The sequence below is a fragment of the Apus apus genome, chromosome 10 (genome assembly GCF_020740795.1).
Source record: "Apus apus isolate bApuApu2 chromosome 10, bApuApu2.pri.cur, whole genome shotgun sequence".
NCBI lineage: Eukaryota > Metazoa > Chordata > Aves > Apodiformes > Apodidae > Apus > Apus apus.
Window position 1 is genome coordinate 15,450,633 of NC_067291.1, and position 13,993 is coordinate 15,464,625.

The 13,993-nt window shown below is 46.2% G+C and overlaps 1 protein-coding gene across 11 annotated transcripts in view; it reads left to right on the plus strand.

Annotated features, from left to right (window-relative positions):
- CHD2 (chromodomain helicase DNA binding protein 2) overlaps nucleotides 1-13,682 on the plus strand; it is a 73,893-nt gene extending 60,211 nt beyond the window's left edge. For 10 of the 11 annotated variants that reach the window (XM_051628718.1, XM_051628721.1, XM_051628715.1 and 7 more), the window contains 11 exons: nucleotides 248-386; nucleotides 525-675; nucleotides 1,983-2,105; nucleotides 2,428-2,556; nucleotides 3,313-3,453; nucleotides 4,644-4,778; nucleotides 5,946-6,124; nucleotides 6,525-6,624; nucleotides 7,162-7,378; nucleotides 7,751-8,000; nucleotides 8,099-13,682. In XM_051628718.1, coding sequence (XP_051484678.1) covers nucleotides 248-386; nucleotides 525-675; nucleotides 1,983-2,105; nucleotides 2,428-2,556; nucleotides 3,313-3,453; nucleotides 4,644-4,778; nucleotides 5,946-6,124; nucleotides 6,525-6,624; nucleotides 7,162-7,378; nucleotides 7,751-8,000; nucleotides 8,099-8,432 — 1,898 coding nt within the window. In that variant the 3' untranslated portion in view covers nucleotides 8,433-13,682. The remainder of the gene's footprint in view (nucleotides 1-247; nucleotides 387-524; nucleotides 676-1,982; nucleotides 2,106-2,427; nucleotides 2,557-3,312; nucleotides 3,454-4,643; nucleotides 4,779-5,945; nucleotides 6,125-6,524; nucleotides 6,625-7,161; nucleotides 7,379-7,750; nucleotides 8,001-8,098) is intronic. The other variant, XM_051628722.1, reaches the window with a different exon arrangement.
- Nucleotides 13,683-13,993: the final 311 nt, after the last annotated feature.

Sequence of the window (13,993 nt, forward strand, 5' to 3'; positions counted from 1 at the left end):
CAACAGCTCCAGTATACTTAGATGTATTTTTAAGAAAATAATACTGGGAGGTGTTTCAATTGCAGATTTATGTGAGTTAGTGAGAGATAACTTATTTTTGGGGCCTTTCTCAACAAACAGCCTGTTGCTTAAATAAGAGGTTGTAGACAAGGTCTTGATCTCTGAGTGTCTAAACATATTTTTTTTTTACAGAGGCACTTCTTTTTGTTAAGAGTTCTCTGAGTTGCTGTGTTTTATTGTTGCGCAGGGAAAGGACCTGGAAAAAGAAGAGGTCCTACTATCAAGATTTCTGGTGTCCAGGTCAATGTAAAATCCATCATCCAGCATGAAGAGGAGTTTGAAATGCTGCATAAATCCATTCCTACAGACCCAGAGGAAAGGAAGAAGTGAGTGTGGCTAAGTAGGCAATGCAGAAAGAGGCTCAGAGAGTTTGGATTTTGTAGTGGAAAGAGAATAGCCTAGATATGTGGATTTGCTTTATCCTCTGCAGCATTAAAAGTAGCTGATGTTTGAAATGCCTTCAGGTACCGCCTGACGTGCCGTGTCAAAGCTGCCCATTTTGATGTGGACTGGGGAGTAGAGGAGGATTCTCGCTTGTTAGTGGGAATTTATGAGCATGGTTATGGAAACTGGGAGCTCATAAAAACAGATCCAGAATTGAAGTTATCTGATAAGGTAGGTCTCTTTGCTTGTTGCTTGCATTGGGGCCCATTGCAGTTTTCATAAAGAACATGTTTGATTTACTCCAAAAACAGATGTTTATGTTTGTGACCACTCCAAAAATAATAATAATTAATAATGAAAACAGTGACCTCCATGGAATGTTGCGTGCTTGATGGAAAGCAGAGTTGTGTTATTTGATTGGCAGTAAATTTTCTCTGAACATTACCATATGAACCACACTGAAATGATGCAGGAAGAAAATGGTAATGCTGACGTGTGGTTCCATGCACAGTATAGAGGAGGGTGCGTTGCTTAATTGTGACTTGATATTTCCTTGAGCATCTCACAAGAAGCTGAGTCTGAAATTCTGTGTGGAAATAATTTTTCAGAGATTTGACGCTGCTTATGTCAGGACTGGTCTGTGTTAGCTTTGAGGGTATAGTTACATGACTGGCTATGGCAGCAAAGCCAGCTGGAAAGCCTCCATCTAGTTCCTCTGTTCCTCAGTCATTCCCATAAGAGCTGTTTATGGGGGCCATGTTGAAATGATCCAGGTTAAAAATAAGGCACCATCCGTTGTGTCAGCACAATGGAAGGAGAGTGAACTGTAACACAGGGCTGAGGAGCATGGAGAATCCTGCCCCAGCTTTGCTGCCAATAGGCTACATTCCCATGACTTCCCTGCTGGTGTTTTTAGCTAAGATCAGACTGTGGCCAGGAGCCCTCCTACATGAAGTTCAGAAAGGCATTTTACAATGGAAGCAATTGCCTGAGACACACCACCCAATTTCCAGTGGAGTGTGAAGGTAACCTGATTGGCAAGCTGAGATACTTGCTCCACAAAGTGGCACCTTGCTGCCTTGTTTTCTGTTAAAAATTCTGCATCTGTGTCATTTCTGTAGCAATGACTCAGGTGACCAGGGGAGACCAGCCTGCTGTAGTATGGCTGTCACAAGCGAATCTGATGTGTCCAGGAGAGTGGACTCAGTTTTGCACCTCAAGGTCCTAAGTGTAGTTTGCAAAGTTTTTTTTATTCTTTTTGCATACGGAGAAGGAAGATCATCCAGAGATCAATCCAGAGAGCTGTCCTTTCACTTCTGCAAAAGGCCAAAGGATGCTTGCTAGGAGCTTCACTTTTGGCTAGACAAGGAGAGGCTATGTGGGAGCTAGAAGAAACAACTGAACCTTCTTGTTACCCCAGAAGGTGCAACATCTCCAACCCTTTGCTGGGCCTGGAAGAACTGCTGCTAGTGTGTCTCTCTTTTGTCAAGGTTTGATAGGTGCATGTGGGTGTATTTTTTTTTTCTTCTTTATCAAAGATCCTACCTGTTGAGACAGATAAGAAACCTCAGGGAAAACAGCTCCAGACCCGAGTTGATTATCTGCTGAAACTGCTGAAGAAAGATTTGGATAAGAAAGAAAACATGAAAGATGGGGAAGAGGTGAGTTGTGGCTGCTTGATTCTGGGGGTTTCAGGATGAGTGGTTGGCTGATGGCAGGAGACAGCCTGAGTTTCCAAGTCACTGAACATCATCTGCATGAAAGGATATGGACTTGTCTGTTGTCTGATTGTATCATGATACTGAAATTATAATTAGTATGGGGTGGGTAATTATCACGCTTACTGAAGGACTCAGGCTTATCAAATTTCCTGCCACCCTGCAGGATCTGCAGCTGTTTGCAGGCTGTTCAGGAGATGGGGTATGTCCCCAGGAAGTAGCTGTAGCTATTTGCTTGCCCTGACTTGCTCTGTGTTTTCACCAGGGCAAGCTAAAGAAGAGGAAACCACGAGTAAAGAAAGAAAACAAGGCTCCCAAAGTCAAAGATGAGCATGGGAATGAACTCTCCTCTCCTCGGCACTCAGACAACCAGTCAGAAGAAGGTGAAGTCAAGGTGAGTCAACTTGGTGGCCAGCAGCTTTTCCAGGTTTCCTTAAGCTGTGTTGTTACTGCAGAAACTCACCTTGAGATGCACCCCTAGCAAACACCCTGTGGAGTCAGGGGAGAGCTGCAGAGTGCCTTCCCACAGTAGACTGGCAAACTCACAAAAACTAATAAGCAACTCTCAGGGTGAAAGAAGGACCTTTTCCACCCACTCTTTTAGATTAGTGCTGTTAAGTGTTTTGGGGGATCCTAGAAAGGTCACACACATCCACATATTGACTTGGAGGAAAGGTTATCTCAGGACTAAGTCTCTTGCCCTTACAAATGAGAGAAAGAAGAATTGTTTCCCTCTCCTTTTCAGTACATAAACCACTGGTGAAGCTGGAGCTTACCAAGGTCGTGCTGTTGCTTAGAAAACCTTCTGTCTTTGAGTGGTTTGGCTTGTAGTCTAAGGCTTTTTGTTCTTGTGCTGATCAGTATCTAGCTTAGGGGCTGAGCGTTCTCCAGTGCAGATGCCATAGGAAGGCAGTGCTTATCTATAGTTTGCCAGCTAGTTACAGAGTGGAGCTCATCTAGTTTTAATACCCTTTTGTCAAGGTTGGGTGGATTGCAGCTGGTCAAGCAGGCCTTGCTGTCTGGTTAAAGAGGTGTGAGGGCAAATTTGGATGGACCTCAAAAACTGCCTGTGTTTCAAGGATGTAAGTTTTATGAAGAAAGTGTATGTGAGGTGAAGGACTCCAACTTTGTGCTGTGACTGATTTTCTAGGAGGATGGCTTGGAAAAAAGCCCAGTGAAAAAGAAACAGAAGAAGAAAGAGAACAAAGAGAACAAGGAAAAACAGACAACCAGTAAGAAGGAAAAAGAAAGCGATAAAGAGAAGAAGAAGGCAAAAGACAAGAAAGAGAAGGTATGTGGTGCTCTTAGGAGCAGTTTAAGAGATAGGAAAGTCTCTGAGCAGAAGGGCAAGCCATGAGACTTAGATTCATTGAAGGTCCTCTGTGAGGAGGCATCAATGAAGCATTGTGGGGTGAGGTGGTATCCCTTTTTCAACCCTCCTGAATTCTTATTGTGAAGAACTGCAATAAAAAGTAGGAAAGGCAATATATCCTAAAGCTTGGTGGAATGTGAGCAAAAAGGAAGAGATTTTGTCAGACTGCCTTTTAGAGTACAGCTGGCCCTGTGCCAGTGATATGGCCAAGTACCTGATGTTAAATAATAAAGGGGGAAGAGCCTGGAGCACTCAGATCAAAGTCCCATTCAGTTGTGATTTATCACAGAGTTGGCAGCTCCATGTCTGTATTCCCCTTTAATTTAAACTCACCCCAAATAACCCAACTGTCCACACCATCAAGACTGTAAATTGTCCTTGTTGCTTCAGGACTCACCAGAAAGTTTCAACGTCAGTGGTATGTTGTGGGCTAAAATGTCTCTTGAATTTTGGGTACAACTGCCCTGGTGTTGGGTTCAAATGAAGTAAAGGCTTCTGTAACAATGACCTGAGGTACCTGTACAAGGAACAGGTATGTACTGCATGCCCAGTGTGTTTTGACACTGGTGTCATAAGTGCAAGTCAAGAAGTTTTGTTGCACATGTAGAGGGAAGTTTGTTTTCCGGTGATTTTTGGTATGACTTTGGCTCTAAAGGGCTTTGACTGCAGATAAACCATATAACTCAAAATTTACACTAACAGGCCATGAGGGCTGAGGCCATGAGACTCTGAGGACTAGAGATGTCACATGAAGTTGCAGATCCATGTAGACATGAGACTATTCTCAGCTCTGTCCTTTGCAAGGGATATCTATTCTTTAGCTTAACCTCTCTTCCAAGTCTTCAACATTGGTTTTCTCTCCATGAGTATGAATATTATATTAATGTACAAAATGTTGGCTCTGACTTCTTTCTGATCCCTCAGGGATGATGTAAAGCTGAATAGAGGCATTGCAGCTAAACAGTTGGTGACCTTGGGAGGAAAGTTGTAGGAGCGATGCCCGGGGTTTAACAACTGCCAGTAACAATAGTGCAGAGGTTGTTAGTTGGATTACTTGGGATCCTGCAGTCTGGCTCATCATGTGATGTGTGTAATTTGTCCTTGTAAAGCCTAAAGGTAGTGAAGCCAAATCTGGAAGTAAAGGGAAGAGATCACAAGGTCCCGTCCACATTACAGCAGGGAGTGAACCAATCCCCATTGGAGAAGATGAGGATGATGATCTGGACCAAGAAACATTCAGCATAGTGAGTATTTTCCTCAGGAGATGGGAGGGCAGAAACTTCAAAGTTCTTTCAGCTCCCGATGCTCGCAAAGCAACTGCACTGTTAAGGGGTTCAGATAACTCTTGTGAAAACTCAGCTTTGCATGAGTGCACATGTTCATCCCCTCCCTCTGCCAGGGTGCCAGGCCAGCAATGCCAGCCAGGGTGCAGGAGAGGGCAGCATCTCAACAGAGCATGCAGAAGGGCTCTCTTCTTCAGCTGTTAAGTTCCCACCATTCATTTGACTGCCCTGGGCTACAGAAGACCCTGCAGCCTTCTACTTCTCTCTACTGTGGCAGTCTTCCTTCTGTAGAAGCTAAGGAGCCACTGGGGCTCTTCCAGGCAGGGAAATACAGGAGAGCTTTGAAGGGTGACCTTGTATGGCTGTAGGAAGTACAGAGTCCTTAGCTGTGTAAATGGTCCTGCAGAAAGCATGCATGCAGGGCTCATTGTAAGAGTAGCCTTTTAGTCAGAGGTGTCCTGACAGACTGTCCTTGTCCTGACTTGCACAGGGAAATGCTGAAATATCAGTTAAAAAAAGCCAGTTCACTAAATGCAAATCTATGTATTTGCTTTAAGTCCTGTGTTATTTTTGTCTGTTTTTTTTTTCTTTAAATTCTCCTCTGTGATGCATGAAAGGTCCATTTGGGCAGTAGAAACCTGATTTACTGTCTGTGCACAGGGAGGGTATGCACAGCTGAAAAAGGTGGTGCCTTCATTCCATCTCTTCCAGTTTTGGTAAAAGTAAAGCAAGCACAGATGGGGATGGACAGGGAGGTTGTTGGGTGAGCACCCATTCAGCTGGGGCTGCTAGGTTAGCATGTTAGGGCTGAGTTACACTTTTTGCTGCCTGCTGGGGGAGAAATGTGAGAGCAAACTGTGTGTGGTGGTGATGGTTTGCAAAGCAAATTGTTACCACCTAAAAGGGGGCAGCAGTGGAGGTGAGGAGCCTCTCATCTTTTCCTGATTATTTTCTCCAGCATGTCTAAGAAATTGCCATTTCCATAACTGATTTCTCCTTTTCTTACTGGTCAGATAAGGCTAATATTTCATGCTAGTGAACTTTTTCCAGCTCTGTTGGATGAACAAGGGAACAGCGTAGAGCCCTCTGCCAAATGAATCCCTTTCTGCTCTCTGTTGCTTTTTCAAGTGCAAGGAAAGGATGAGACCAGTCAAAAAAGCACTGAAGCAACTTGATAAGCCTGATAAGGGACTGGCGGTTCAAGAGCAGCTGGAGCACACACGCAACTGCCTCCTAAAAATTGGGGACCGAATCTCTGAGTGCCTTAAAGCCTACACTGACCAGGATCATATCAAGCTATGGAGAAGGTGAGAGATCATTTTGGTTTCTTTGGCTGATCCATGATACTTGAAAGTGGCAGTCAGAGGCTCAAGGGTTTTGTGTGGCTGCGTGTGCCATTTGCCTCATAACCTGTGAAATCTTGAATTCTCTAGCCTACTAAGTCCATGACCAGTCTTAGATGAGGGTTTTGTCTGCAAGTTGTACTGATTTAACTTAAATTGATTTCAGAGCTAGTTTAGATAAACCAGTGCAAACCTCTTTATTTTACTTTGAATAACTTCATTCTTGCTCTCCTGATTATCCTGTCCTGAGCTTGGTTGAGACTGTTTTCCAGAGAGGGCAGAACTGTTTTGAGGTTTGTTTGAAAGCAGTTGGCAGCTAAATTGCTGATGTAGCAATTAACAGAAAATATTCATGTCCTTCTAGGAACCTATGGATATTTGTGTCAAAATTCACAGAATTTGATGCCAGAAAACTGCACAAACTCTACAAGATGGCTCATAAGAAAAGATCACAGGAAGAGGAGGTGAGATCTGAAGTGCCTTGCCTCCTGTTGCTATCTTTAAAAGTTGTCACACTTGAACTGTCAGTACTTTCTGCCTCTTATCATGGGCTTTCTTTACTGTTGTCAAGTCTGTGATTTTCTTAACATGTAAGCAGTCTGATTGCATTTTCTTCCTCTTTCCTGTGCCATTTCTCCTTCACCTAACAACACTGGTCACTTTGTCCTGGCTGTTCTGACCAAGAAAAAGCCTTGCTTGGTGTGTCGTGTTGAGTTGACCTTTAGAGTGAAGAGTCTGGGAGTGCTGCCCTGTAGAGATAGGACACAGAAGCAGAGCTGCATGGGGCAAAACTGTGCCTGTCCTCCAGCACGTTTGTACCATTGCCATCAATACCATCCTTGGGCACAGCTGATTCACAAGTCTTCGAAGAATTGGGTGGCCTTACAGCATGGGGAATCTGCAGAAAAATCCTGAGCCTGACAGACAAGGCCGTGGCTTGCACAGTCTGAATCTGTTGGTGAAAGAGCAGATGAGCTGTAACCTTCTCTTCCACCTTGCAGGAGCAGAAGAAAAAAGAGGACATGTCAAGCATGAAGAAGCCATTCCGCCCAGAGCCTTCAGGCTCCAGCCGTGATTCTGTGATGTCCCAGTCTCATGTGCCTCACAATCCTCATTCCCAGAAGATCCACTTGCCCCCTTCTCATGCCCAACAGCAGATGCACGGGCACCCGCGTGACAACTATGGCCATCCAAACAAGAGACATTTCAGCAACACAGGTGAGCACTGGCAAGCCAGGAGAAACCGTCTCTTCTAACCTAATGGCTTTTTGCTGTTGGACACAGATCCTTCTGGATCTTGGGGCTGGTCAGGTTTAAAAGTGATGGGATAGGACACACATTACCACTGTACTTATAGCTGGGCTAGAAAACATGATGACATAGTGGTGAGGAGAGTAAAAGAACAGGACAGAATACGATTTGCTAGAAGAATGGTAAAGAAATTCAAGGAATAAAATTAGTCCCACATAGTTTAGGGAGGACAGACTTAAAGGGGCACAGCAAGAGTTGTAATTTCTTCAGAGAATTCAGCACAGTAACGGGCTTAGCCTGAAGGATGAAGGACACTTAGTGGTGCTTTTCTCATCGCAGACCGAGGAGAATGGCAGAGGGATCGAAAATTCAACTACGGTGGCAACAGCAACCAGATGTGGGGCGGGGAGCGGCACCACCAGTATGAGCAGCACTGGTACAAGGACCACCACTACGGGGACCGGCGGTCTCGTGGAGAGCCCCACCGGAGCTCTGGGAACTACAGACCAAATAACCTTTCCCGCAAGAGGCCATACGAACAGTACAACAGTGACCGAGACCACAGAGGCCACCGAGATTATTATGACAGGTAATTCCTTTCCATCTCAGACAGGATGATGTGCCCGACTGCGGTGCCCAGGCTTGCCTTGGGGAACTGACCTCCATCCGTTTGTTTTCTTTCTGTAGGCACCACCACGATTCCAAGCGTCGACGATCTGATGAGTTCAGACCTCAGAACTACCACCAGCAGGATTTCCGACGGATGTCTGATCACAGGCCACCCATGGGATACCATGGCCAAGGACCTTCAGACCACTACAGATCCTTCCACACAGACAAATCGGGAGATTACAAACAGCCTCTCCCTCCACCTCACCCTGCAGTGTCGGACCCTCGCTCACCCCCCTCTCAGAAATCCCCCCACGATTCTAAGTCACCTCTTGATCACAGGTCACCTCTGGATAGGTCGTTAGAACAGAAGAACAATCCAGATTATAACTGGAACATTCGTAAAGCATAAAGGGACTGAGAGGGGGAAAAGCTCATGACTGAAATACTTGGTTTGATGCAACAGTGGCTGGTTTCTCCAAGCCAGCAACCAGAAACACTGAACATGCTGCTATCATCTTTCTGGGTCAAGGAGGATGTTGGAGGAGAAGGTGGAGGAAGATTTTCCCTAGTTCTTCATTCTTGTTTGGATTCCTGTTTCCTTTTCCCTGTTCTGTCAATGAACTCTGGAACCAGCCTTGCTACCTTGTTCTTTGTTTTATTTTTGTCCTTGTTTTCTCCAGTTTGATGGACCCAAGGGAAATTTCCCCAACCAGTGTTTCCCCAAACTGAGAAGGCGGATCGATGCTGCTTAGGATTGTGCAGAAGGCTGTGTGCCTGCTCTGACTTGATGTTACGTGACAGATGCTGCTTTGGGATTGGGGGTAAACTGGTTAGGCTGGGCTTTGTGTGTAGCCAGCATAGGGCAATGAGAGGATATATTCAAGGAGGGATAGGAGAGTCCCTCAGCAGCCAGACTTGGTTGAAAGAGGGACTTGATGTCCCTGCAGAGTGACTCCAAAGCAGTTGGAGTTACGCTGGTGACAAGCCATCGCTTTCCTGGCCACGTTATCATTTCCATGTCTTTATCCATTTCAAAAAGCTGGCTCTGCTTTGATTGCTGTTGTGTCCCTGCAACAGAAAAGGTGTGTGGGATCTTCCATCTCCAGGGCTGGAACTGGCAAATTTTTACTCCAGGGGACTTAGTTCACTTCTAACCAATAGGAAAGAAATTGGAGTGAGAACAGTATTTCCCAGTGGACAGAGCTCAGGAATCTGTAAGAAAACTCCCTTCTTCTTCTAAGATGGGCAGCTTGGATGGTCCAGGAACTAACAGATGCTGTGTGAGAGCTGGATGGTCAAAAGGCAGCTCTGGATGTCTGGGGATCCTGAAGCTCCTAATCTCCCTGCTACTGAAGTGCTCCAGTCTTTGGGCACGTCATTTCTCTCTGTGCTTCCCAAACAGGGATCACAAGCCTTTACTGCAACCAAAGGATAAGGGATGGTAGAGCAGACTAAAATAGGAAACCAGTGGACTGATGCAACTGGTCATCTTCCTGCCACCATTCCAGCAGTCAGCAGTAACTGAATTGCTCAATGTACCTGAACTGAATGACCTTCTGTCTGTCTAAATTGGAGATGTGCCTGGGGGCTTAGCACCTAAGTGAGCAGGGGGAGAATGAGGAATTAAGGACTGGGTCCTTAAAAATCCTTGGAGCAAATGTCTTAAGAGCCCAGCATGGTAGAGTGAAAAGAGGAGTCTGCAGCCCAGCTCAGTGGACTTCAGAGCAAACACTCTTCCAAGCATTTGAGCCACGGTGTATGATGCAGAACAGTGTCCAGCCTGGAGACTGTGGCATAGTGAGAGGGGTTGCACAGAGCACATTGCTGGCCAGAAGTAGCTTGGGTGATTGTTTTTCAGGTTCTATGTCTTTGTTCATGGAGTCATATCCCCGGAGACCTCAAAGCTCTCCCAGCAGCCCAGAGTGTGGTGTCTGGATATGTGTCATCTCCCAGAGCTCAGTATGAAAGAACAGGCTGTTCCAGCCTCCTCTTCATGGTGGGGGACAGAAGCTGGACCTCCTGTTAAGATGCCAGTATCTATCCCTAATAAGCTGTGATGTCCTTTCCCTGAAAGACTGAGGTGTTCAGGGCTGGCTTCCTGACTCCAGCCAGTGCCTTTGAAGGCACATGCAAACTGACACTAATACCCCATGTCACACAGAATCACAGAGTGGTGGGAGTTGGAAGGGACCTCTGAAGATTGTCTAGTCCATCCTCCCTGCTAGAGCAGGACCACCTGCAGTAGATCCCACAGGAACACGTCCAGATGAGTTTTGAATGTCTCCAGAGGAGTAGACTCCACAACCTCTCTGGGCAGCCTGTTCCAGTGTTATCTTACCCTCACAGTAAAGAAGTTTTTCCTTATGTTTACCTTGAACCTCCTATGCTCCAGCCTGTGCCCATTGCCCCTTGTCCTGTCATTGGGCACTCCTGTTAAGAGACTGGACCCATCCTCCTGATACCCCCCTTTAGATATTTATAAGCCTTTATGAGATCCCCCCTCAGTCTCCTCTTCTCCAGGCTAAACAGTCGCAGCTCTCTCAGTCTTTCCTGTAAGGACAGATGCTCCATTCCTCTAATCATCTTTGTGCCCCTGTGCTGGACTCTCTCCTGTAGTACCTTATCCTTTAAGAACTGGGGAGCCCAAAATTGGATGCAGTATTCCAGATGTAGCCTCACCAGGGCAGAGCAGAGTGGGAGGGTGACCTCCTTTGACCTACTGGCCAGATGCTTCTTAAGGCACCCCAGGATGCCATTGGCCTTCTTGGCTGCAAGTGCATATTGTTGGCTTATGGTCAGCCTGTTGTCCACTAATACCTCGAGGTCCTTCTCCCCAGAGCTGATCTCTAGCAAGTCATCCCCCAGCCTGTACTGATACATGGGGTTGTTTCTCCCCAGATGCAGTACTTTACACTTGCCCTTGTTGCATTTCTTTTAAGTTTCTCCGTGCCCAACTCTCCAGCCTGTCCAGGTCACACTGAATGGCAGTGCAGCCTTCTGGTGTGTCAGCCACCCCTCCCAGTTTTGTGTCATCAGCAAACTTGCTAATGGTGGACTCCATCCCTTCATCCAGGTCATTGATAAATATACTGAATAGGGCTGGACCCAGTACTGACCTCTGGGGGATGCCACTAGACACAGGTCTCCAACTAGACTCTTCCCCACTGACTACAACTCTCTGAGCTCTGTCCTTCAGCCAGTTCTCAGTCCTTGTCACTGCCTTGTCATCCAATCCACACTTCTTGTGTTTGGCTGTGAGGATGCTGTGGGAGATGGTGTCAAAAGCCTTGAAGTCAAGGTAGAGCACATCCTCTACTCTCTCCTCATCTGTTCATCCAGTTACACCATCATAGGCTATCGGATTAGTCAGGTGTGACTTGCCCTTGATGAATCCACGCTGACAACTCCTGATGACCCTCTTTTCCTCCAACAAGCTTTGAGATGGTGCAGAGAACAAGCTGTTCCATCACCTTTCCAGGGATGGAGGTGAGGCTGATCGGTCTGTAGTTCCCTGAGTCCTCTTTCTTGCCCCTTTTGAAGACTGGAGTGACATTGGCTTCCCTCCAGTCCTCAGGCACCTCTCCTGTTCTCCAGAAGTTTTCAAAGATGATGGAGAGCGGCCAAGCAATTACTTCCACCACCTCTCTCAGTGCTTGTGGGTGCTTCCCATTGGGGCCCATGGATTTGTGGATGTCCAGTTTAACTTAACTGATCTCTAACCCAGTCCTCTTCGACCGAGGCAGAGTCTTCCTTTCTCCTGACTTCCTCTGTGGTCTCAAAGGTCTGGCACTCCTGAGGGCTGGCCTGAGCAGTAAGGACCGAGGCAAAGATGACATTCATTAACTCTGCCTTCTCTGGCTCCTCTGTCACCAGGGCACCCACTTCATTCAGCAGCAGGCCTACATTTCCTCTAGTCTTCCTTTTGCCTCCACTGTACTTAAATAAGCCTTTCTTGTTGTCCTTGACTTCTCTTGCCAGGTTTAATTCTAAGGAGGACTTAGCTTTTCTCATTCTCCCAAGTGGTCAGCCCCCTCTTCTATGATCTAGAAACTTCTTTCTTCCACTTGAGTTTGTTCAGTAGCTTCCTGTTCAACCATACAAGTCTTCTGTCTCTCTTACTTGATTTCTTACACTTTGGAATGCTCCAATCTTGAGCTTGAAGGAAATGGTGCTTGAATATTAACCAACTCTCTTGGGCCCCCCTTCCTTCTAGTACCCTATCCCATTGGATTTCACCAAGCAGGTCACTTACTCCTGTCTGAGCCCAGTGCCCTAATGGGACATGTGGGAAGTGTTGTGCTCTCCTTTTTATTTTTGCAAGATTTCCACCACATGCAGGGCAGTTTGGCTTCCTTAGGGGCACTGCACTGCCCCAAGAAAGTGTTACACTTGTGTTTACCTGTGCAGGAGGAGGTGAAGGCCAAGTCTTCCATGGTCCCCCTTGGAGCTGCCGGGTGATGGGGAGGTGTTGAGGTAGCATGTTTCTGCTGTGTTTCTCACTAAGCTGTGATTGCAGGTGTGCTTGCTGTGGTATTCAACAAAGAGGTCCTTTCTTTTCAAAGGTATTAGCTTTTAATTTGAAAATGGAAGAAACCTCAGAGGGGCAAAGAGAATTGCTCTTTCAGTTCACCAAGCGGTGCTATCATGATGGAAAGTTTGTGCCATACACTTGTAGCCGAAGGCAGTACTGGCCAGACCAGTATTAGAGTTGGTGCAGGAAAACCTTGAACCCCAGCAAGAGGCTTTTTCTGTGTCCAGATGGGGGTGTGTGGGATGTGTGTGTGTGTTTCTGCTCGTCCCGGGTTCCAGGTATGACGTTGGTTGGGGTTTCCTTCTTGTGCAACAGCAAAAGCTTTGCCCATATTCATGGAAGAGCTGTCCCCACTGTCACTTTAGCCTGATACTGAGGTCCCATAGTTCTGTTCACTCATGGTGGGTGGATCTTCACTGGCTTTGGCTTTAATGAAGCTGGAGAACTACATTTGGGAAAGTCCTCCCCAAGCACACACACACACATGATTTTTTTTTGTCCTCTCAACAGGGACCATAACCAGATTCAGTCACTTGGATGTGAGTGGGATCAGAGGGGACAGGTCCACAGCCATAAACTTCACTGCAGTGTTTGTGTTAACATCTGGTGGTACAGCTCTTCCTTCTGAACCAGCTACAGGATTCCCTCTAGCCTCTTTGCAGGAAAAAGTAGCAACTTGCTGGGTTTTTATTTTTTTAAAAAAGAGTTTTTCAGCCTGACCCCTTTGGAAATGGTGTAAAGCTGTGAATTCACATGATTAAAGTCCTGCAGACCAAAACCTGCTGTGGACAGGGGTGAGATGCCCAACTGAACAGTGCTCTGACATCCTTATGTGAACAGTTTAAGTGATCCACACAAAAATACTATTCTGCTTTCACCTGTTTCCTCCTGACCTCCATCTCCCCTCTGGGGAGAGAACTCCTCTTACTGTAAAAATGTGGACTTTTAAACCTGTTGACTAAAACCAGTAATTAATATTAATTTATATTTGTGAAAAAATGCCACTGTCCTAGTGATTTCTGATGTAAATATGTTGTTTATATAGTATGTATTAAATTTTCCTACATTGTAAAACTGCTGTACTTTTGATTCTTGTATATTAAAAAGTGTTACTGAGATTTTTCAGAACCGCTCCAGCGTGGTGAGTCTGGGGGGTCCTGCAGCCCTTGGTGCAGTGGCAGGTCTGGGGAAAGCACAGCCTGAGTGCCTAAAACTGGAGCTGTTACAGGTTCTCAGGGCCCTTTCCTGCCAGCCGTGGGCATGCTGGGATGGATATTTTTGCTGCTGCAGGAATAAGTATGTTCTTCTTGGCTGTTTTACATAGTTTTGCAGTTTGTGGAAACCCCTTTGGATGGGAATTTCCACCCCATCAGGCGCAGCCGTGCGTTTCCTCACTCGTTTCCATCAGGATTTCACTGGGATGGTACCAGTGCTTATGT